Source organism: Acanthisitta chloris, unplaced genomic scaffold (genome assembly GCF_000695815.1).
Source record: "Acanthisitta chloris isolate BGI_N310 unplaced genomic scaffold, ASM69581v1 scaffold16054, whole genome shotgun sequence".
Classification (NCBI taxonomy): Eukaryota; Metazoa; Chordata; class Aves; order Passeriformes; family Acanthisittidae; genus Acanthisitta; species Acanthisitta chloris.
In genome coordinates this window covers 1-25327 of record NW_008668958.1, presented here as the reverse complement: position 1 = coordinate 25327, position 25327 = coordinate 1, and the positions used below count along the sequence as shown (strand labels likewise).

The 25327-nt window shown below is 41.9% G+C and overlaps 1 protein-coding gene across 1 annotated transcript in view; it reads right to left on the bottom strand.

Annotated features, from left to right (window-relative positions):
- JMJD1C (jumonji domain containing 1C) overlaps window positions 1-24806 on the bottom strand; it is a gene marked incomplete at its 3' end in the record, with an annotated part of 51606 nt that extends 26800 nt beyond the window's left edge. The window contains exons 1-6 of the mRNA XM_009073145.1: window positions 24697-24806; window positions 7044-7149; window positions 2075-2199; window positions 743-886; window positions 433-625; window positions 1-344 (exon numbers count right to left, since the gene is read on the bottom strand). The exon at window positions 1-344 is cut by the window's left edge and continues 1320 nt beyond it. Of these exons, the coding sequence (XP_009071393.1) occupies window positions 1-344; window positions 433-625; window positions 743-886; window positions 2075-2199; window positions 7044-7050 (813 nt within the window). The remainder of the gene's footprint in view (window positions 345-432; window positions 626-742; window positions 887-2074; window positions 2200-7043; window positions 7150-24696) is intronic.
- Between the last annotated feature and the right edge of the window lie 521 nt (window positions 24807-25327).

Sequence of the window (25327 nt, the reverse complement as noted above, 5' to 3'; positions counted from 1 at the left end):
CAGGACTGACAACGTCGGTCTTTCTGTCTCTTCACGATTTTTCTCCTCCTGTACTTCCTCCCATGGAGACCGTCTCTCTGTTAGTGTCTGTTCTACTCCCTCAACAGTTTGGGATTTTCCTTCTTCTCCATTTATCTTTGAAGTGTTCTTGCTTTTTAACTCATTTTCCGAATTTTGCTCTGAGGACGAATCTGTTAATCTCTTATTTGACATTTCCGAGTCACTGCTCTCAGAATAATCTGAGATATTGTCTGTCCGCAGTCTCTTCATATTTAATTTTTTTTCATCCTCTTCGGGTTTCCTTCTTTTGCTAAGGAAGTGTTTATTTTTGGTTTTGGCGTTTTCTGTAAGAGAAAAAAACATGTCTATCACATTTTCAGTCTATTACCATTTTTAAGCAGCTCTCCCTCCCCTTCCATGAACTGGCTTTACCTCCTCGACCTATATAGTCATATCTTTCGTCTTTGATCTTCTCTTCATCAGGCATGCTGCTATCAGAGCCTTTCCTCTTATTTGGCCGAGTATTCCTCTGCTGCTGATGCTGGTGAGAATTCTGTTTTGGTGCTGCAGTTTGGGAATTCATTGCTGGTCTCGGACTGTTTGCCTGTGCACGTGTATAATGACCCTAAAAATAATGTGTGAATAATGCACTTAAATGCAATGTTAATCAGGGTCTTTAAACATGTACTTTTAACATTTGCAATACAGGAAAATACTTAGGTAAAAAGATAAATGTATCTACATGAACTGTGTTGCTGTTCTGGTTGGAACGAGACCGTCGGCGTGAAGTGATGCCAATATTTTCACCTTTCAACAAAGAGTGAACAACATCATCTAGAAAGGTCATCTGAACCATAGAAGGATCCACATTCTGAGGTTCTAACACCTGGTTTATGAAAAGAAAAGAAAAGAAAGGAGAGAAAATAACAATCAGCAGATGTTCAGACAATGCCCAATCTGTACTTTCTGTATCAGTGTTCACCAGTCTATTTTGTGTGCTAAAGACTAATCAGAGAAAAGCCTACTTAATCCTGACAAGCAGAACTGACATATGACACAACAAAGGCTGGGAACAGAGTCAAACCAAAGCAAATGTGTCTTTAGATATCATTGCAAAAAGAACGTCTTTTTTTAAAAAAAAAATGAGAAGTACCCACCACCACTTCCTTCCCCACCTTCACCGACCTGCAAACTTGAGATTAAAAGCTGCTGAGCTCTTCACAGAATGACCCCTAAGTAGCAATTACAATATATAAATAATTTACAAAATGTAATATACTATAGGTTATACTCCAGAAACACATTACAGTACTGCTTCCAACAGAAGCAAAACTGCTGCAAGGAAGGAACTAAAACGACTGCAGCAAAGAACTCTCAAAAGTGTTTCTGGATATTTCAAAAAGTAGGAAATATTAACCAGATCTTTAAAGAACATGGCACAAAGGGAAAAAACAGCATTTGAGGAAAATTAATTAGAGCAAATTAAGGGAAAGAATGTGTTTGAGTACTAGACTGGTCTTAAGTTTTTACTGTCACACATGATTTTGTCACTCATTTCAAGGCAGATGGGTCACTCACTGTATTAATACTGAGTCATTACTCTACTCTCCTGAAACAGATTTCATTACTGCCACCGAAAACACCAATACTAATTCTTTTTGTAACAGTGACCTCAGAAAATTAAATTAAACCCCACCATGGTAAATGTAGATTAGGGCTGCAGTAAATGCTTCATTCAACTGCAGAAAGTGACTGTTTCAATTGCTTGGAAAAAGGAATCACTACTGCAGCGCTAAAAATTTCATCACTAAGAAAAGACTCTTGACAGAGCTGACAGGGAAGACCAGTTCTTAAAACTAGATCACTTCCAAGACTTCGCTAGGCAAACAGCAAGAGCAGAAGAAACTGCAGGATGGGTATCACTGCACCAATGTTCTCCTTCAGGAGGATTTCCCTGCTAGCCAATGCTCAGTGCAGTGACACCCTCACCCTGCTGGGACTGAACAACTCCACGTGCTCCTGAGCACCACCAAGCACAGTTTACCTGCAGCTTGTTCTCCCACCCCAAACTCACCTGGTCATTCATAACAACCATAGTGCGGGTGAAGAGATCATGATGAGTGATGATGCCAGTGAACCACTGGGTGGCAGAATCCTGTCTGTACACTCTTACCCTATAACCATTTAAGGAGTACGGACCTTTGGAAGAGGAAGAAATAAAAAAGCCATTGAAGAATTTGGGGGGGGAAGAAAAAAAAAAGGAAAAACATACATGGGTCTTCCTGCTTTTTTTTGAACTTCACAGCAAACATACAGCGTGCACAGCATGGACAGCAAAGTACAGGCAATCCTGGCACAGCACTCACTGCCTGTGGATTTGACTCAGGAAGACATTTTGAAATGCAAATGCTGCATATAAGTATGCTTTAAGGTCAATTCTGCCAACACTTTCAACATGTAATTTTCTTATCTAACTAAATCTTTCTGCAACCATGATGACAAATGATGGGAAAATTCCTGCCTACAAACAGCAACCACAGAAAAGTAATCTGGAAGGCTAGAAAGTGGCAGCAGCAGGTTATACAGAAGCTATTTAACAGGCTAGTCACATGCCCAGATGCTTTGCTGGCAAACAGATTTACATCTTAGTGGTTAGGCTCCTCATCTTGCCAAGTCTTTCCCATAAGTGACCACAGAGTTTCTCTCCATTACAGCAAGCAGAAAGGCAGCTGAGTGATCCAGTGCCTGCTATGGCCACACAGAGCACTCAAGCACACACACGCTATGAAGACTTTAGCTCCTGTTTTCAGACATACCAAATGCAAAGAAACCTCACTTTGCAGAGCTCAGTTCAATTCGTCTCCAAAAGCCTGAGGGGATGGGGAGATTGTATGCTACAGTACCTATTTTAAAGTTTCTTTCAAGACTCAAAAAATTGAGATTCAACAGTTTTATTCATCCTCAGTGTCTCACTTGGTCACTGGACCCTAAGTTTCATTGCACTCGTTGTTTATATAGCATTTTGTATGACTAAGCAACACTACCACTGAGTTCAGTTCCAGCTGTGTGGGTTTCACTACTTCCACAACCAAACCCCAGGGCCTGGGTCAGGCACACAGGAAGGGAAGCAAAACCAGCCAGTGACAACCTACAAACAGCCTAACTTCAACTATTTAAGAGTGCTCAGTGGCTGAACCACACAGGCAAGGCCAGAATTCCTCTGTCTTTCCTAAAGACCACTTTTTCCAAAGCCTGCCCAGTGCATTAAGCAAGCTCAAACATCTGCAGCAAACAGGCCAGGGACCTCACAGGGGAGAGTTTTCTCCAGTAAAACATCCACGTTTACATGACTGGGTCCATTATACCCACAGCATATGAAAGTGTGCCACCATAAAGACAGTGTTGACTGCCACCATTTGAGAGATTATGAGAAGAGCAAAAGCAATAATAATTTAGTTATTTCCAAGTGGTCTTAGGGTTTAATTCTGGAACCTTATCTAGGTCTTTTGAAACACCTTCTGCATGTAATTATCTAGTATTTCAAACCAGCTGGGAGCAGAAACACCATGCCATGGCACCCTTCTCACCCCCATCCCCACCATTCATGGCACAATTGAAAACTCCAGACCTACTGAACATCCTGAGCTACCAGCATTAACTCATCCCCTGAGTATGTTTCCAGCTGCACAGACAAGGGTCAGAAGGGTGCCAGCACAGGCACTGCCAATCACAGATATGTATGTGCAGCAAAAGAGAAAGAATCTACAAGCTTATGTCTCACATTCCTGGTCTTGGACCAGACGGGGTTCCCATGGGGACACATTTCCTGATGGCTTCTCTCCAACCCTTACTCCATACGCCCCTGCAAAACGCCTCCAGTTCAGCTCCCACACTTCTGACTGCCTGACCCAACCACATTCTCCACATCTTGAACTTTTAAAGGCTGTCCCAAAGCTATGTCTTATTCAGACAGTCTCAGTAAAATTTTGCCTGTGTCTCTTTGTGCAAATCTGCCATTCCTACTTCCCTATCCCAGCTCCTCCTCTCCTGCATCCCGCTGCTAACTGCACAATGATTTTCAGCCTCTTGCATAACTAAAACCAGCCTCTCCCCAGCTTCTTGTCTCATTGTAGCATTTATAATTCCAGGCCACTGGCTTCCAAGTCGTCTTCTCAGTTTACAAGCGCCATCCTTCCTTCTCCAGCAGCTTCCAGCTTCTATACTCCTCTGCACTGACCCAGTGCCAATTTCTTTCCTCTTACTCCCTGTTCTACTCTGTGTCTGTCCTTCACTCCAACTGTTACCCTATCTATTTTTAAGAGACCTTATCTACCTTTAAAAACAGTGGGTTGGGTTTTTTATTACATGCTGCTGGGGTGACAGGAAGGAGGAGAGAGATTAAACTGCAGTCATAGGACACAGGACAGCTCAGCTCCAGCCCAGCCCAGCCCAGCCACAATCAGCCATTACAGGAAAAGCCTGGCTTTGTCTCCAGCCTCTGGCTGAATCACACTCAGCTACACACTGCTCAAACAGCCTGTGCAGTTCCATCAGGAAATACGTTCAGGGCTGAAGCACACTCAGAGTTTCAAGAATATTATTATACACACAACCTGAGATGGTAGTGATAATAAATCTAATAGGAAGAAAAAAATTCAAGTATTTTAATTGTTAAAAATCAAAGACACTTTACTGTGTTCCTTGAACTGGTTTTATTTGTCCCAAAAGCATTCAGCTTGGCCAAGTTTGGGAGGAGGTGGGGTTGTTTTTTTTAAAATTTAAACAAGGAATAAACTACTTTCCTGCCAAAGCTCCAATCTTTACTGCAAAGCATGCTGCTGTGACTGCTGCCCAAAGAAAAGGTTACATGAGCCAATTTTTTTTGTTAGTCTCACTCTTGTAAATAATTGGACCGGTTTTGACTAAAATTCTCCCTCCTTGAACTGACATGTTTCTTTTCGAACAGTTGGGACACAATTTTAATGTTTTTATCCAACCCTCTTCTTTCTTCAGATAGACTGTTTAACCTGTGACAGTCAAAGCAGAAAACACTAAGTTATGGCACGAAGGTTTCAGCATCAAAGACAACAAAAGCAAAAGGCTGGATTCTAAACATGTTGTAGAGGATGAGTAAGGGAACATGGCAACAGCCTTAACAGATGTACAGACATGGCAGAACTGTGTGAGTTCAACTGCAGAGAACAAGAAAATGGTAGTAACAGAGAAGGTGAAGTAAACCAGAGAAGAGAGGGGAGGAGAGAAGGAGGATAACATGACTAGATTACAGCAGCAGCACTGCCAGAGGGCTGTCTGTAAGCCACTGGAAGGTGTGTGCCAAATGCAAAGTCTCTGTGACCAAGAGCAGGTTATGCCCCAGGAGAACGTGCCCGAGCTCTCTGCTGGCTGACCATCACCCCTCGGGGCTGAGGTGGTGGCACTGCCAAGGTCCTCGTGGGTGGCACGTCACTGCCCGGGGAAGCGCGTGTCTCCTCCGGTCACACTGCATCGCAGCAGCTGAGCAAGTGGAACTACAGCTTCTCCTCAGACACAGAGCTAGGCTACAAGGGCATTTGGATTAGATCTGTCTCATCATCTAAGGTACTCCTCATTTGTGCACTTCTAAGCATAGAAACCTCTGCCTGAGAAACTATACGAAATATAAAGACAAAAAAACACTTCCTGGAATTATGGGACATAAATGAGCTGTGTGAATGATGGGTTGGCAGTGCCATTTAGATGACTATTCCAACCTTGCTGAGGCTTTGCTCAAGTATTGATTCTGTACCAGTGTACACTGAGGCTTTAATAATTGTCTTACTATTGTTACTCTAATGAAATACAATAAGCAAGCTTAATTTTAGTTTCCTGTTCATATAGCCCTAATTCGATATTTCATCACCTCTCAATCCAGTTTTGGCTGCAAATTTCATCAACAGACTATTAACTTATGCAGCACCTGAGGATATTAAAGTAAAATTTAAAATTACTAACACGAACACAACAACTCACTCTCTACACAACTCCACAAGTTGCTTTTTTCAGCATTCTTTTTTGTGGTCCCTAAGAATAATTGCATCTAATTAAACAAGACACTCCACAGCAGGAAAGACAGAAGTTTTTTACTGTAACATCAATATTATACTTACCATATTCCTTTGGTCTTCTAATCTTACGTTTTAGCAAAGAAACCTGACAGCAAGCAAACCTCAGAGCCATCCTTAGAATATCTGATTCCTTACTGCTTCCCTCCAATGTTCATTTGTGACATGGCTGCTTAAGTATTTATGTTCTGCAATTGCTTTACTGTTTGCCTGGGGATTTTAGCCCAGACCCTCAGAGGTTAATTTCTGCCTCCAGTTACTCGGAATGCTTCTGCAGAGCTGCCTGAAAGCTAATGAATATATTGCAAATGCATATACTATTTTTATTATCAGCAAGATGAAGCCAAAATAATTTCTTCTAGTTCATACTAGTTTTCTTGTATCCACAGTGTAAATATCACTGTACACAGCATTTGCTGCAACCTTCCAGCAATAGAATCGAGTTGCAAAATCATAACTGGCTTGAAAGGCACTTTTCAGTTGGGGGTGGGGGTGTGGGGTGGGACCTGAAAGTATTCTTCATCTGCGACAGAACTGTGAAGAACTACAAGCACAGACAGGTATTTGAGCAGTTATCACACGTAACAGTAACACTAACAGAGCACAAACCAGTTTTAAACATGCCAAAATGTGTGTGGCTGCCGTTCATACACACTTATTTTCACAACAAACTTTATAAAATATCTATGTTCAGACTAATGATATTCAGCCTTTGGTGTAATCAGTAAAACATCAAACAAGTTAAGAACAGTCTGAAGCAGTCACCAACAGCTTCTTACACAGTCTGGTTTTCTTGTATTAGCAAATACTTCCACAGACTAACTTCGAAGTTAGAAATAAATTCTCCATTACACCACAAATGCTATGGGATGAGCACTGCACAGCAATGGCCTTAAACTAGCTAACACAGAATATAAATAACACAATTTCCCACATAATTACCTTGCATAAAAATCTCCTGAACCTTTTGTTCCTTTACCCAGGCTTTTACCTCCTCATGTAACTGCGGGTTATCCCTGAGAACTGGGTTTAGACTGTCTACGTCGTCCTAAAGTAGAGATTAAAAAAAGAACCATATGTTATGTTTACTTGTAACATTTTTGTTTATTTTCCTCGATGTATTTTAAAGCACAATATTAAGTAGTTAGATGCTAATTTTATCGACTGTGTACAAATCCCTGTGTTTTTCTTAGAAAAAACTTAAAAAGCCTAACACACTGCTAAAAGTTATTTCATGGGAACATGGAATGGCAGATCCCACATGTAGCCAGACTTGTAAGCTATTAATAGGATCACACTTTCATAAATACTGTCTTACTACAAGCTAAAAATGACCTCTAAAGACTTCAATGTTTACAGGTATGCAGACAAAAAATGTTTTAAATAATGATTATTTTTTGAAACATCTGTTTTCCATACCTGTGACATTTACTATGGACACACCGAGCACAAGCAAAGATACAAAACCCACAGAGATAATGCATAATGCAGAAGCTGTTCTAAGATGAACAAGTGTTCTGAGAGAAATACCACTGCAGCCTTGCAAATATGTTGGCCTTTGTTAATCAGGTAAGACACATTTTAATTTCTGCTGTATTCATTTCTCCTGGAAAAGAGATTCTTTTTCATTATTTGGCAGGACATCATCTGGGAAACTGAGACACATTCAGTGGCACTGTCCTCGTAACAAGAAAAAATTAAGACACAATCTGGTTCATATCCTTGCAAGCACAGCTTAAATCACCATTCATCTCTAGACTCCTAGGACACCTATTTCTGTTTCAGAACAAACCTGCTATTTCTGTCTCTGAGGCTGTGGCACAGGGATCTGCTTCATGCAGGAGATGGCCTTGGAAATCGTGCATGGCAGGAACATTCATTTGGACCAAGAGAACTTCAGACAGGTAAAATAATGAGGGCAATTCTCCACACACAAAATGCAAAATGTCTTATCAGTCCTACAGCTGAGATCAAGCAACTTCTTTCCTTCATCTCCAACAAGTTCCTTGATGCTTCACAATTTATTATAAGAGCTCCAGCCACAGACTACAAAGATGCAAGCAACATCCAGAGAGTCTTGCATTGCTGCCAGGGCCTCCAGTGACGAGAGCAATTTCTTCCTATTCATCTGGGTGAGATTATTCTTGCTAACCCACTGATGCCTCCAGATTCAGAACTCACTTCCCAACACTTGGAGATCTGCTGTGCTCCATTATGGAGAATGCATCGATGCTTCAGTTATTAGAGAAAATTACTCTCTCCTTATGCTTTTGCAAAGGACATGGCCTCAGACCCACAAGAAACAAAATGGAACAGACCATTTTGTCTGTGAAGACCAACAGGACCACTACCACAAGGATAAAAATACCAACCAGGTAAGAAGTATGTCGCAGCATTATCAGAGGCACAAGAGGGTCACAAGTCAAAATCTTTTCAAGGGTGGTCTCTCCCGAAGCGATCTATTCCGCCTACTTGTGCAAATCCATTTTTACATTGATCCTACATGCAGAAGGAACTGCACCACTGGGAAGAGGGAATGATTTGCCAGGGGAACACAACAGACCCTGGAACTAGAGCTGTATGATCATAGTTCATCTGTCCTTCCTGTGCACTCTCACAGCTGCTGCAAGAGATTCCTGTACCAACAATTTCCCTCTAACAGATCCACAGCACTGGACCTAAGCAACAGACCGAGGTACTGCAATACTGAGTGTGGGTGGCTTACAAATGCAGTTAGCATGCAGATCTTGTACAATTTGGGAAATTCCTTCAGTCCCATCTAAGAAAACTTGTATCCTCATTTTGAGACTATACACACTGATTAGGTACCACAAAGTCAAACCTGTTAACTGTTAACACCATTCTACCTCATGAGTTCTTTACACAAAGTTTCTGAGTTTCTTATGTCATCTTAAGCCATTTTTGATTTGTTTCCTGAAGGCAATACACACTGCTGCTTTTCTTTTTTTTCAGATTTCACATCCTACCTAAGCATCTTGGCCTTCTTTGACCCTGACACTGAAGATACTGATGACCTACACACAGCATATGTGTACCTTTTTGGCTCTATCTCATATTCAGATGCATGACATCAGAACCTTTGGCTGAGAGTGCTTCTTGTGAACACTTACATAAGGAGACTGCAAAGTCCATTTTGCATTTATTTCCCCACTGCTGGAGAAAGATGAGCTCACCTTAAAGATGAGCTCCAAAAGGCACGAGTGAGGTCAAAGACCCATCACGCAGACTGCATGCTGGTATGACTGGTTTTATGTAGAGGCTATCAAAGAGAACTCAGAATTTCTAAATACACACAGAATACACATTTAATAAATCAATCACAGGGAGCAGGGAAGATCCTAATAGATTACGATCCTGAAATCTCCAAAACTCTGTTCTTTTGAGTACATGTATCTATGAAAAATTGTGTGTGCCATGACTGACTTTTTTCCATCCTAAATCTGAACATCTGAACCCCAGGAAATTCACTGCATAACGTGCTAAACTATAAGGCGACGGCTTTAAGCACACCGTTTCACCACACACCACCAACTTTGGAAAAACAGGGGGAGACACAGGGCAACAACAAGGCTGATGACTTGCAGTCTCTTCCCTGGTTTAGCACTGAAGACAAGCAGATAACTCTGACACGTCTAAGTCCTTTTCCTTTCCCTGTGTTTATATTGCTCAAGGAACAATTATTCTGTCTACAGATTTGAACCTTCACAATTGTGACCTTCAGTTTTCCCCTCCTTCTTGGCTGAAATAGTATGACTAACAGACTAACCCACAGAAGATTTAAATGCCCAGTAGGATTTTCCTCCAGGCTTCTTCTCATTTAAAAGCAGTTTTACAAACAGAAGTATGGTGCCCTCTCCTAGACTAGTTTTTCCACAAGTCCTGAAATACCTCCTCCAAGAGGATGTTAATGCTGGTTTGAAATCCTTATGTAAATCAGAATGCAAATCAAATAAATGCGACTGCAAAATTCTTCTTCAAATCTACTATAGAAAGCTCTTTATGTATTTCATGTGGCAGTGCCCCTCGCTCGACAAATGACTACATGCAACTCTGGGAAGACGACAAAGGGTGTACAGGCTAGAAAGATATGGTTGAGATAATCCCTTCTGCCCTTCTGGAAGCCAGTCACATGAAGCAATGTGACTGTCAGAAGCTTGCCAATCTATGACAAGTTTTTTACATGTTTGCTGCTATTCTTTCTTCTTTCCAGATCAAAAGAGGAATTCACTTCTGGTGGACTACACTTTACAAATATCCAAATAACTGGGTCAGCTGCATGTCTCTCTGGGTGGTCATTCTCACCTGTTGGGGGGGGGGAATGTAGTCACCTCCAAGGAAGTCCCATGGAGGACAGAGATTGATATTTTCCGAACTAACAAAGTGATTCTATATTTTCCTGAGTACTCCTGTTTATTCGGCTGGTGCAAGAAACTAAGAGCAGGTTGAAAACTACAGGCCATACCATCAGGTTAAGATACTACACTGCTCTAGCCAGGAAGTACAAACTTTTTTCAGGCAAGCACTTCCAGAAAGCTTATTCACACCAAAATAATTTACCAGTCAGAGTCAGAGGTGAACAAGTGCAGGTCACTTACAATGCTTCAAAATTCCTTTAAGACCAAACAAGAATTACAAAGACAGTACCCTCAGGAAAATAAGCCAAGATCTAAACACACGAAGAATTCTCCTACTTAAGTCCTACAAACTTTTTTCAGGCAAGCACTTCCAGAAAGCTTATTCACACCAAAATAATTTACCAGTCAGAGTCAGAGGTGAACAAGTGCAGGTCACTTACAATGCTTCAAAATTCCTTTAAGACCAAACAAGAATTACAAAGACAGTACCCTCAGGAAAATAAGCCAAGATCTAAACACACGAAGAATTCTCCTACTTAAGTCCTGTTCCATAAGCCAAGATCTAAACACACGAAGAATTCTACTACTCGAGTCCCGTTCCATAACAGAACAATTTCCAAGACACTGAGAGGTATCCCTGGATGAGCTGAACCTGCACACTGCCCAAAGACCATACAAAGTGTCTCTGAAAGGCTCAAAGGACCAGAAGCTCTTTTTCCATTTCGGGCAGCCAGGCATGACTGTGGTGGGAACACCTACACACTTCCACAACTCTCTACCTTCTCCACAAGACGTGAACTATTGAAACAAAATGTTTCCTCAGCATTTTAAAATACTTCTCCCAGTCAACCTTCGTAACCTCGAGGGGCAGAAATGAGTTCCTGAAGAGATTAAACCCCGGAACAAAGAATGGCAACTAAAAAGTGGGTTCCAGTAGCTGCTGCAATTCCCAATCACACAGCCTGCATGCTGCTTACAGGACTGTGCAGAAACTTGGGTCAGCTGTCAGCTCTCCATTTTCAGTGAAGAGGAGGAGAACTGACAGTACGCACTCCAGGTACATTAGTCCTAGAGAAACTGTGGCTTTTGGCATTAGAAGACTTAAATCACTGCCCTGAAGATGAAGTCTCAATACACTAGAGGAACCTCCAAACATTTATTTGGGAAAGCTCCTTCCTTGGCCATGGGGTCCCTGCACTGGGCCTCATGCATCAAGGACATCTTTTTAATATCAGTAGGAACTCATTTCAGCTAGTGTTTTACAGAGAAAGACTAAGTAGATTTTGCAGTCCTCACAAAGGTCAACACCACATTAGTCCTCACCATCTGTGGCTTAATTAACTATAGCTTCCTCTGGCTGCTTAGAGGTTTTCTGATAATTTAGGACACGAATTAGATGAAAACTAGTACATCACCAACTTGACAGTCCTGTTTACAATGTTTACTGAGTATGCACTGCACATGGAAATAAGCATTTTGTTAATACTTTAATGGTGGAGGGACCACATTTAAATTTAAACAGTGCAAATGAAAAAAAAAGATCAAAGTGTCCAAAGACTGAACCTTCAGTTTTGTTCTTGTTTCATAAGCAAATATCAGGTTTTATAAAATGAGCCCCAGCCCCCCCCCTTTTTTTTTGCACCAAATCATTTTAGAACTGCATAGAGCTTCAGTGGCACAGAAATGAAAAACAAGGTACAAGATAACACCTCCCTACTGATTCCCACAGCAATCTTCAGAGAGCAGAGGCAGTGAAAAGCACTTTTTAAAATCTACACTGCTGAGAATATATACTAGTCCTCTAATGCCATCTTTTGGAAGACCATTTTCTCCCATAAAAAAAGATTTAACATCACACCCACACCTGGCTCAAAGTTTTGCCCCTCATTTGAAAGGGTCTGTACAAGTCCCTCCTTATTTTCATTCCCTGATAACCAGCAAAATAATTTTCTTTTTCTTCCTCTGTTATCTTTCACTGATTATGTCACCTGACATGTGTGATTGTATCACTGATCTGTAATCTCTTTCACAGACTATAATTTTTAACAAACCTTCAATCTTAATATTCTCCTGCCTGACATCAAGATTGAGCACTGAAAAAACCCACACAAAACAAAAGTGACAGGCAGAATACCAAAGGTCTTAACAAGAACGTCACGTATGAACTGGTAGTATCCCTCTCTGCCATGCTACCAGGCATTTTTTTCCAGTGGCAAAAGATGAGACTCTAACTCAACCACAGAAAAGCTGGCAGCAACGGACACGCTGAGGGTATCACCAGACAGGCAATGCTGATGCCACAACAGATCACACCAAAACCTACAGCGAAATCAACAAATTTAGATGAGCCCAAATACAGATCTTCTGTTGCTTCTCCCATCTTTCTAGACACATATCATGTCTGCATAAACCACCGGAAAACAGTCTATTCCTTATTCCCTTCTGCCAAGTGAAAGGCTACCCCAGCTGCCACGCCGCTGCAGCTGGTGGGCAGGAGGTCAGAGAGGCCCTGCAGGCTGCAGAGCTGAGTGTGCCGCACAGCCCGACCAGAAACGCCTTTCCAGAGGGCACCGCGCCGGGAAACGCATCGACCCGCTCAGAGTGCCCCCTGCAACCAGGGCAGCCTCCCGCCCCACGCTCCCCACCGAGGCACCACCAGCCACGAACGCTGCAGCTACAAGGCTAGAAAGTTTTTTGGGGAGATCGTAACTTCCCAGTTTACCTTAAACGGCTTTGTCTGAGCTGAGGGAAGAGGCTTAGGCTTACCAGGCGACGCGAGCGCTTTCTATGTAAACCCAACCCACACTTGACCTATTTTCTGCCGTTCTGAGCGCACAGTCACAATTTACCTCATTCAAACTCGGCAGCTGCTGGGCTACATCTGAACCAGTTAAGTCAAGCTTGAAGGCACAACCCTGACCCCTAAAACCAGAAACAAAGTCAAGCTGAGGTCAGCCCTGCTCACACCTGCACAGGGAACTCAGGGAAGGGCAGTGACTCTGGCCCTGCGTGCAGGGGCCAGGCTAGACCACAGGAGGAACTAATCCCCACCCAGAACGGCTCGGAACGCACTGTGTTCCAAGGACAACAGATATTTCAGACCACAAACATTTAGGATTAGGGGTTATTTTCAGTGTGTTACAGCAACGACTATGTTTCTGTAAGTACAAAGCTAAAACTACGAGGGAAAAAAAAAAGGTGAAGACTACAAATTTAGTGACTTTCCAACTGTCAGTAAATTCAACATCTCTCAGGAAAAGCTACCTACAATTTTTCTGCAGCTCCCCACTCTTCCTTATGCCTAATACTTCTCCCCATACACTCCTACTCCCTCATTTCACCTGTTCAAGAATTAAAGAGTTGATACTGACTTTATAATTATCAGGTTTGAGAATCAGGAGAGCAGAGCTGCATATGCTTCTTCAAGTCAAGATTTCAGTCTTGAAGACACCTCATTGCACTGATTCTGGAAGAGTAACTCTCCCCTGAAGGATACCAGGAAATTTCTACTAAAATATTATTAAAAAATGCAAAAGATTATCTTATGGAAAGTTTAATACTAAAATTAGGAACCTAAATATACAGGGGCAAAAAATCTGACTTACAATCTAATAGTCTCCCTGATCTTAACTCACAAACCTCAAAGCAAACAGAGATGTTTGCTTTCTGACAAAGCTATCCATGTCTCAGATGAAATGGGCATGCTGTAAAATCTGCATTTTACAAGTCAGTTTGTTATTCATGTATCTGTAGATGAGAATCTAGTATGGAAAGGCAGAAGTGATATCAGAGCAGCAAACAGGATAAACACACAGCAAGGAACAACCAATGGATAAGCAAAACCAGACATGGGTTAGGCAGCTGTTGTCAGAAAACAGCCCCAAAACTGCTCTACTAACATCTACACTAGTTTTGCTCTTGAATATAGAGATTAAATTAACAGATGATCCTTATGCTCATGGGGTGTGTTACTCTCGTGGAGCAGCTGGGACAACCTGGGTCAGAACAGCAAAATCTCCCCCAGCACCAGGTATCTTCAGCATCTGATCTGAAGACTTCCACAAACAAGTGGCTCCTACCCACAAACCTTGTGGGCTGTCAGCTTCCACCCAGAGCACTCTGGTGACTGTATGTACTGCTTAGGTTCTCCACATATAAGCAAATAAAAGGTCAAGTGAGTATCACTACTCCATGTCCACCTTCTCTCTCATTTTGATGACACAGACATACAATCATTTTGTTTCACTTCACACTGAATCACATTTCCTTCCCCTTCCTCAATGCAGGCACCACACATTTATCACCACCATCTCAGCAACATGCAACTCTGTCCAAATTTTGCATTTTGTTTTACCTACTCCTAAGAGAAACAGGGAGGGAGTACAGGTCCTACCCCACTCAGCCAGTCACTCCTAAGTCATGTGCTCATACTGGAACAAGCCTTTGAGTCACTAAGCAACTCACTGCTACTATGAAAAAGAAACCTCAAAGTGCAGACATTTCCCTGAAGCAAGCAATTAGCAGAGTGAAGTTGATGCTAACAACGAGAGCTGCTAAGTGGGTAGATTGCAGAAATCTCTTTTGTACACTGATATTAAAATTTAAACTGAGAACCAGATATCCTGTGAATTGTGAACAACTTTCAGACAGTATCCAGCACGACCCAAATCACATCAGCTGAAGGACAAGTTGTATGGATAGAGGTGTCTTTAAGCAAAAAAGAGAGCACATTCTGTTATCACCAGCTGTCTAGACTAGTCAGCTGCTAGAAAGGCAGTCTAATGCACCCAAAAATCAAGCCAAGACATCAGCCATGCTCAGACTGACCATCTGACAGAAGACACATCCTCCTTGCACCAGGGCCCGCAGAGGTTACCTGCAGCAGCTGACACTGGCAGAGCTGGAAGGCTGTATTGCTACCGCAGAAGATGACAGACCAGACAGTTCATATCTCGTGGTAGTTACCTCCATCAAATCTTTTATCAGTTGCATTACTCAGCAAATCAATATTCTCTGCTGAGACTACTGATAACTAAGAGCTTCCTGCATTGAAGAGCAAAGGTCTCTCAGTTCAAATCTGCAGAAGAAAACTCTGCAGATTTGAACTGAGGCAGAAGAAAGACACTATCCAATATGTGGCAGTCTGATGGCAGATCCTAGAATCAACACCACCTCCTAAAAACATCCACCAGAGTATCACTTTTGTGAATGCCTTCCTGCTCTGTAATTTGAACCACCAGCAGCTTAGATTACCAGCAGTCACAGGGCTACCCAGTCTCTCCTGCAGATATCCTCAATCCTATTTACCCAACAGGAACTCTGGGAACATGCAACTTTCCACCTCCCTTCCCCCACAACTCAAGAGGATTATGGGCAGAATACAAATCCTTACAGACAATAAAAATATTTTAACTTTCTTTTTTTTGTGAAGCAGAAAGAATACATCAAACACCTTCAAAACCTCCTTAAAACCCAGTTTCAGGGACGTTTAGTCCACTGAATTCCTACTGCATTAATGTTTTATTTTCAAGTGGTTTTCAGGGGGTTGTTTAAAAGTGTGTTTCTTACAGCAGCACTAGATACCAGTGTTGGCCCACATACTGGTAATATGAAAGGAATTCAGAGTAAAACTAATTTTTCTCACATTTTAAAAGAGCACCACAGTATCTGCACACAACTTTTCAAAGTTAATTTCTAACAGGATTTGAGGCAGCACTGCACAGAAGTGATGCATATTGGCTGGGGAAACAATTAGCATGTTTTCCTGCAGAATTTCATTCAGAAGAACAAACTCCTCTGGCCTCAGGAATACAGTGCAGAGACTCTCTACCCTTGGCCTGGCTGGGCATACAACAGCAAGCCCATTGCTGTGCACATGTGGAAATGCTGCCCCTGCTCCAAGACAGTATCAAAAGCAATGCAACCATCATCACATGCTTTTCCTGCAAAGAGCTCTGTTCTGGCCTGCTGGAGCCATTTTAGGAATTTTCCCTATAAATAACAGAAGTCTGACCAGCTGGGATGTATATCATACTTGCATTAACACTACAGCTCTCTGCAACTCTGGAGAAAGCAGTGGCTGAACCTTTTACAGAACTGATGAATAATGGTCATGCAAAAAGGAAAGATTAAACTGCTAATCAGAAAACAGGGACTTTTTAGTCGTTGATGCAATAAGTTCCTTGGGGTAAACTTACGAAAGTCATTCAGTGTTTAAAACTGATATAATACTCATGTATTTCACAATATTTTTCCACAGATAAATCTAGCACACAGAACCGAACTACACCACTTAGGGAAGAAAAAGCAAAAGATAACAAAAAAGCCCAAGCCTGTCAAGCACCATACTTTACCTACTGAGTCTGATGCATCCCGAAACCTGCTTTAACCTGACTTTATCTGTTGCATACCAAAGACGTGTGGAATGGTGAAGAGAAGACAAAGAAAGGGAGGAAAACACACTGGGGGAAAACTATGCCTCTATGGCCGAAATACAATTGCTAAACTGTGCACTTAAAATTCATGAGTGAGATCACAAAATATGTAATAATTAGTGAGATGCAGAGAAATCACTGTAATTGAAACCCACGTGCTCAACAAAAGCACACTAAAATACTGTTCCTTGCAATGCTGGCAGATACGCTCAGGAAGAGAGGGATACAGGGGAAAACAGGAAGAGTCAATTTTAATTCCATGCAAAAGGCAGGAAACATTTGCTAGATTGAAGAGGGGGTGTCAGTATTTACAAACAACTGTAGTAAAAAGCCTTTATATTTAAATATCCAGCATACTGTTAAAAATGAATGCAGTTTGATCACAAAATGCACCCTACATCAAAGCACTCTACACATCCACGGTGAACTTATTCCAATGTCTAAGAAAATGGTAAGATTCATACTTCTTTTAATTTCAAAAATGCAGGTTGGTATAAAATTACTTGAGCTTCTCCCCAGATGCCTGGCCTGGAAAAGGAATTATATACACACACCTGGAACTGCTACAGCTCTCAACTTGTACTACCTGCTGAAGGCTGTGGAGCAGCTCCCATGAAGCACTAGCACTCCCCCATAGACTATGAATTACTACTTCTGTTAGTGGCAATTTCAAAAATACATTTTGTAAGAAAAAGGTATAGAGCAGCAGTCTCCAACAAAGGACCATTGTATCTGAGGAAGGAACAAAAGCAAACAAACCCATGAGCACTTCACCAAATGAGCTATTGTGTTTACTGCGTCAAGATAAGGCTTAATCTGGGCAAGAACATGTTTCAATGAAACTCAAGTTTCCCCCTGCCTCAAATGCCTCCTCTCCTCCTGCTCTGGGTACACACTCCCATGCAAACACTGCAGGAGTTTACCCTCACTCATGCTTCTGAGTTCCCCCAAGTACTAAGGATTCCCAATCCCAACACACAACAACTACTTGGGAAAGCAGGAACACAGTGTAAAGCAGCAGCTGGTTATAACATGAAACAGACTTCTCTAGGAGCTGACTTTGTGTCTGGATTATAGAAAGTGTTGGTCAAGAACACCACATAAGAAAAAAATACTGAAACTTTCAGTTTTAACAAATCAAATGGAAATTTTAAGGACACAGAACTAAGGAGAAGGCTCCCTTCTCTTACTACTGCATGGTATTTTCCATAGACTTTTACAGGTGAAAAAAGTAATCACCTGTGATCAAACACAGGAAATTCCTCACCCAGAAACACTGGATGGATTTGTAAATACATAATCCCCAAACTGGCTTTTGAGAAGTACCAAAATACTTCACAGAAAGGATCTGATCTCCACCTTCAAAGAAGCAGCAAATTTTGTTCCATCTCTTCTGTTCTGAATTCCTAACTCTTACATTTCTCATTTCAACACTTCTTCCTGGAGTGGAGTTAATGAAGTCAAATGATGGAAACAGTTTCCCTAGGGATTTGAGAGCCACCCTCACTGTAGCAAGCTCAGCTTACCCCTGGTTGCTCACCACTCTTCCCCTTTCTCCCTTGCGTGCCTTCCACAGCCTTCGGCGATTCCACCTGAACTCCTTCCCACCTGGAGAAGCCACACTATTTGTGGCAGCTGCATCACCTGCCTGCTGACTGATGGCCTCCCCTCCTCGCCATTCATTTCCCTAAGGCTTGTCAGATCTGCAAGAACTCCACTTGTGTCAAACCTTGCAGAGACAAAAAAAGTGACTAAAGCCCTTAGTTCTTAACAGATCAAGGCAAAACAGGTACAATTTTATTCCACCTCTTTTGAGAAGAAAGACAGAGGAAGCTCTCAAGGAAGCAGCTCTTTTTCAAAGGGAGGCACAAATACAGGCTTAGGACAGATGATGTGCATCTCCCTCTGACTCTACAACTGGAGGGTGCCAATCCCTCCTCCCTCATTCCTCTCCCTTTGTGAGTGCTCCGATGAAACTCTTCTGTCCCACACATGTTGCTGGGAGTGAGGACTGGTATGAGTCATCTGACCCACTTTTGGCTGGCCGCTGCCTTTTGCTTCCCCTCATGCTGGAACTGTACCCTTAAACACAGACGTGTCAGTAACAAGCTGTTTAGACCATCGCTCTTTACGATGCTGCCAGAGAAGCCAGCTGGACTTCTTAGGGGTGGTCCAGACACCAGAGACATGGGAAAGAACACAGACAGTTCTTAAGCACAATGCTGAGAAGAGTTAAAGATGCAGAAAGTTGTGGATGCCTGGGTTTGCCCATGGAGGAAACGAAAGCAGGAGGGGAGCACGTGATGGCCACCACCACCAGCTGGCTGGTACCAGGAGTTCCCCAGTGGCTTCTGTCAACCTCAGTGGGTGGGACCAACCCAAAAAGCTCCTGCCTGCCTGGGCAGTGGAGGTACAAGTTTATGGGAAAGGCAATTTTCAGCTGCAGTAGGTATTTTTAACCCTGAAGTTTAAAGCAAGAGAAGTCTGAAAGATGAGTGCAATTATGATTATGGGGTGCTTAAAATACAGACAGAAAAATATTTTATCCCCATTTCAAGATGTTTAAAGAATTTTTTACGTGCAGATATCACTACTACACAAGTCCTGCTTGCTTGCTTTCACAAGCAAACAAGTCACAGAACCCAAGAGCATCCGGACGTGAAATATCCAATGTCTGCCCATAATCAACAGAAAAGCAGAGCACTGGAGTTGCCCAATGCCCTTTGCTCAAGTCTTACTTACTGGTATATACAACTTGAATTTCTAATAGATCAAGATAAGTGTCTATCAGGTCCTGTATCTGACATACCTACTTCATGATTAGTGAGAAAGTTTATTATTAGTATTTCAGCAATCTTTAAGGTGTGTTAGACATTTGACCTGCCAGCTCTGAGCCATGCCACGCACATTTAGAAAGAGAGCAAAGTACAAGTGCTATCACTGTGCATGTAACACCTCCCACGGCAGAGCTCTCAGCACCGTATCTCTACATCTGCAACCTTCAGCACAGAGGTAGACAGGCAGACAGTGCCACTCTGAAACACTAATGCAATCAGGTTTGTTTGCCAAAAAAAGTTTTGAAGGTGAGTGTAAAGCCTGGAGAGATTTCACCATGGAGAGGAAATGAAGTGTGTAGATACATTCTTAGCAAGATATTTTTTTTTGAACCAAATATGAAGGAGGACTTTTTGAAGACTCTAAACACCCTACCCCTTTCTTCCTTGAGTGGTGAAATACCCTTCAGAGTTTAATGATTGTGAAGAACTTCACTGGAATTCTTTGTCCTGCCTCAGCTGGGCACGTTTCCCCCAGCGCTGTGTGCTCAGAAATCCTTTGGAAATACACTATCACACACACTGTGTACATATTTGGAAATATATAATCTATCATGCACCCTGCTCTGCCCGACCCAGACACACAGCTCAAATGCACTGACTGCCTGGGCAAAGCAGAGTCTTTCCAGATCCTTCCACAAGTTATTATGGAAAAACAAGATATAAGACACTTTTTGTTATTCTTTATTTGCTTGCCCCAAGTATAATGCAGTTGACTCCAGCTGCTTCAGCCAGCAACAGCAGAATCACAGCCCAACAGTGCCAACGATGGGCACTGCCAAACACCACCCAGACAACAACACTGCTCTGATTAGGTCACACATACCATATGCTGAGTTTTAATGCTTCACATCCTCATCTATATACAAATTAAGGCATGATTAGCTCTGCTGCTACTTAACCTAATATGTGTATCACAACAGACAAATGTCACGAACAGTACAAGTGACTTATTATTACCGAGAACCATTTTGGTTCCGAGGATGTGATTTAGGTCACACCTTTATGTGTAGACTTACGGTATTTTGCATAAAATATGAACAAACATATTTGAAAAAAATGTGTTCCTTCTCAATCTACAGCAAGAGCCACTATAAAATCCACTACACTTGTATAGTGTAAAAGTACTTAATCACGAAACATACGTGGCACACTGTGAATCCAAAGCGAAATTCCTATTAAGGAACTAACCTACACACACCATTTCAGGACTACTCTTCTCACAGACACGAGTTTGATGTAGGAAATGCATGTTGCCAATTTAATGTCTATCATTTCCTGCAAAGAACAGAATTTTCATTTCATTGCTAAGCAAAGTACCACAGCAAATGTTCCTATCTGCTCTATCCTCAAGATCCCCTTGTCACCACCATAAAAAGAACTACATGACTAAATGGTCTGACCATCCCAGATTAATGAATGAGTCACTCAGTCACACACAGGTTTCAGTAGAGAGTAATACAGTTTACATCCTCCATGAGGCAACTGAGATAAAAGCCACCGGAAACAAGTTGTAGGTTGGTGTTTAAGGCACCACACATCCAGAATCCAAGGAATCTCTACAGAGAAGGGCAGGATTCTAAGCAGTACACGCATAAGGGAAAAGAAAAATCACATGCACATTTAGCAGTAAAGAACAAATTCACTGACAAGTGTAATGGTTGCTATAGAAAACCCTGTGAAGACGTGGAAGACTAGGACAATGCAGCTGCACACCCTACTTTTAATAACGATATTCATCTGGCTCTTGCGAAGGTTGTTGAATCTCATAACAATTGAAACATGTTTATTTATGCAAAGAGCAGACATGGCATGGGAATGCATGGTTCACAATTCCCCAGCGAGTGCTGCCAAAGCCTCTTTAATCTTGTTCTGGAAGAACCACTTCTGGTAACGACAGTAATTTAGTTCTTTGCCTACTCAAACTTTGTTTTTCCTGCCAACTCTAAAAGGATGCCAAGTGTGCTGCTTGCTTTGCTATGAGCAGTTGTCACCTCTAAACTGGACAGCACCACCTCACTCATGAATCCCCTTCTGGCTCAGCAGATATGTGAAACAACGCTGTGTTTCCCCATCAGAACTGAACTGAGCAGAATTCATACCAAAGGCTCATTTGCTGCCCATTACCAGTATTGTGAGTATACGCAACAACGGGAAAAATTACTCAGTAGTTAAGAACTGTATCTGAAGTGCAATGGAGTCTTCCCACACAGATTCAAACTTGGTTTGTTTTGGCAGAAAGGTACTGGAATTTTAGGCACTAACAGCAAAATGCAATAAAAAATGTGTTTAGGTCACTATGGTCTCTAAGGACTTCATACTGAAAACGTGCAGCCATGAGAGTTTAAACCTAAAACTACACACAATTTCTTTTCAGAATTAATTCATCTCCGCAAAGAATGGTTCTTCAGTTCTGTCTTCTGCTCAAGAACAGGTCAGTGCTATTCCAGACCATACATGGGAACAAAAAGGCCATCTTCTACCAAAGCAGATTTTCACAAGAAGTTTATCAAAGATGTATTTAGGCCCTGTTTTATGGCACAGAAAAGGGAGGCCTTCCAAAAAAAGACAGAGGTACAAACTACCTTACATTAAGTGACTGATGGCCAGGAATGTGGTTTCCAGCATTAACAAAAAAATAGAAAGCAAAATGAAGAGAAGTCAATCCTCCCACTTCATGCACCTTTCAGCAGAAAATAAGTCCCAGTGATCAAGTTAACATTTCTGTCTAACATTCTGTTGGTACATAATTCAGTTTTCATATTTTAAAAAAAATAAGTTTCTGTTCTCTTAAAGACATTATCATTTAGTAAAGCTCTTCTCTGTACAATTAACTTTCAAAACTTGGCAACAAGACATTGCCAGCCCTGCAAACAGACATTCCATGAAAGGCATTTCTAGAACTTCTTATAACTACTCAAATAAAGAAATCTTTGCACTATTCATCGGTGAGCACAATATTATTTTATGTTTCTACATTCAATATCCAAGCAATATCCAGTTCAAATGCAAATTCAGGATGGCTTAGTACTTAAAAAAATCTTGTAATGTTAAACAGACAATTTAGGTATCCCCTCACCAAATCAACAGCCTCCAAGTCCAGCTCTAAGAGGTAGCTATTTGCTCCATGAGAGGGGACACGGCCTGATCTCTCTCACAGACTTGTCCTCTAAGATGACAAAAATGGAGGCCGAGAGTTAGTGAGGGAGACCAAGCTTATACCTGTATCTGACAGGCTACTGCTTTGGACCAGTTTTGGTCAACACCTCTTCTGGAAGCCAAGTTGCTAATGCTGTAAATTTCAGTATTACCTATCAGGTTAATATGAAGCCAGCTGTTCACATGACATTTTCAAAAGTGACACCTTCTATTCGTATGCACCTTCCCAAATTAAAGTGCTTCCGAGTCTGATATTCTATCAGTAAATACTCCTTGAAGGACCTAAAATGCACAGAGCATCACTACGTTAGTGCCAGCCGGCCCTGGCAGTAGGATTATTTAACAAAAGGCAGCCCTCATATATTCAGTTTGTTTTCTTCAGCTCAGAAATGAGCTCCTGCCAAAAGGAGATTGATTACTGTTACTGGAATAAACATTATCAGAGCCCTGATCTTGATAGACTTCAGGCAAAGGACAGACACTAGCACCGGTATTTGCTTTGTGAAATGAATCTGGAAGGCTGCAGCTGGACTCTGAGGGTGAATTTACACTTCACAGCTCAGCTGATTTAAGAGGTCGCTGCTGCCAAAGGAGGATATCCCACTCCCGTTGCGTCATCCTGACCCCTCCGCAGAGGAAGCCACAGCACTGGCTGCAGCCTGGGCTAATCCAGCTCAGCTCACTCACACCACAGGCTTTCCCCCGCGCCAGGCCCCCCCACTTCCAGAGCTGAAAACCAAGGCTGTGCTGCTTTAGAAGGCAGAAGGCACTCGTGTGGGGTCCGATAGCGGGAACTATCCTTTGTGGCAGAGCCAAGCTGTTCAAGCAGCTCGAGTCACAACATGCAACCTCACCCGAGGAGAAGCGTTCAACTCGTTTGGCTTCCCCACCACAGACACACAAAAGCACCAGCCCTTCCACGAACTGAACCTCCCTCTCCTTTCCCCAGGATTCTCTCTCAGTCGTTTCTCTTTTTCTAGCTCTATATTTGGTATTGGGAAAAAAAACATCTTGGTGAAGCAGGAGGGAAGAAGGGGTGTCAGGACAAAATTACATAGCATTTATTCAGGGCCATCTGTTATTCCAAGTCTTAAAGTACTATTTCTGTATCACTGCAGTGTACCATCCAAGCCGTAAGCAAGAATTTATGGCTGTTCTGACTGCAATCAGTTCAGCACAAGTTGAAGTATCAAATATTTGTCTATTTGTCATAGAAGAGATTTGTAGATCTTCTTCTGAAGCAGGGGGGAATTACTGATTTTCTTGCTCTTTAAATACATATATTAATGTGTTTCTAATTAATGGAGAAGGCAGTAAAATCAAGGATATTGGAAATTTTAGCAGGATTAAAAACAAGAGAAAACGTTTCTTCTTTTTAAAAAACTAACATTTTCTGCTATTCCTTCTAAAAAAAAAAAAAAACAGTAAGTGGGGTATCCCCATAATCATGCAAAGACCTAGAAATGAAAGCTCAGCTTCAGAAGGAAGGATATAATCTTTTATCTGCTCTACAATTAATGGTACTGGCTAACCTTTAAAGGGGTCAAGTACTTCACTTAAAGGTGGTTCAGTAACATTAGTTGCATAGTACTGCTTGACTGTACATGGTTCTAGTCAATCTGATCATGTATCCAATACAAGCTTTCACTAAATAAGCAACAATCTGTGAGTAATCAATAGAAAAGTATTCCTTTAAGACAGAGCTTGACTACAAAATGCTCTCAAAATAATAAAAACATGGCTTTTAACTAAGTAAAATGAACAGTACTTATACATTAACCAAATTCCTTACCTGATAGGGCTGAAAGGCACTATCTTCAGTTACAAAATCCAGCTGTTTGTCCACAAGGAATTCTACTGCAGTAATTGAATTGTATACGCTTTTTCCAACCAAGGGCTTGAATGTCTATTGGGGAAAAAAAATAAATTAACCATTTGAAAAAAAACCCCAAACCCTCAGCACATCAAACCCCCAAAACTGTAAAAACACTGATGAAATTCTTCCACCAAAACAAGTTAAACCAGAATAACAATCACTAGTTATACAAGAAAGGAGGATTTGGCATTTTGTTGTTTTTTCCTTTGTGTTGTTGGTGGAAAACCAGCTAGAAAAAGGAACTCCACCATACATTCTTCCTTGCCCTCACTGTGCTTGAGCAAGAGTGTTTACCACAGAAGCTCAAAGTACAGGAGCACCATTCCATCTTAAACACACAGCTCAGCACGCAGATCCTCTTTCTCTGCCTGCAGGACTAGCTAGCGCCGCGGTGATTACGCTAAGGACACTGGAGTGGAAGCAGACTGCAGACGTGAAAACGCTCCCCCCCTTCCTGTTCTGAAATCCTTCACCTTGCCTCAAGTCAACCATCTCATTTCCCAGCGCTGCTCTGCAACTGCTCTGCCTGTGCTGCCTGCCGCCCCCG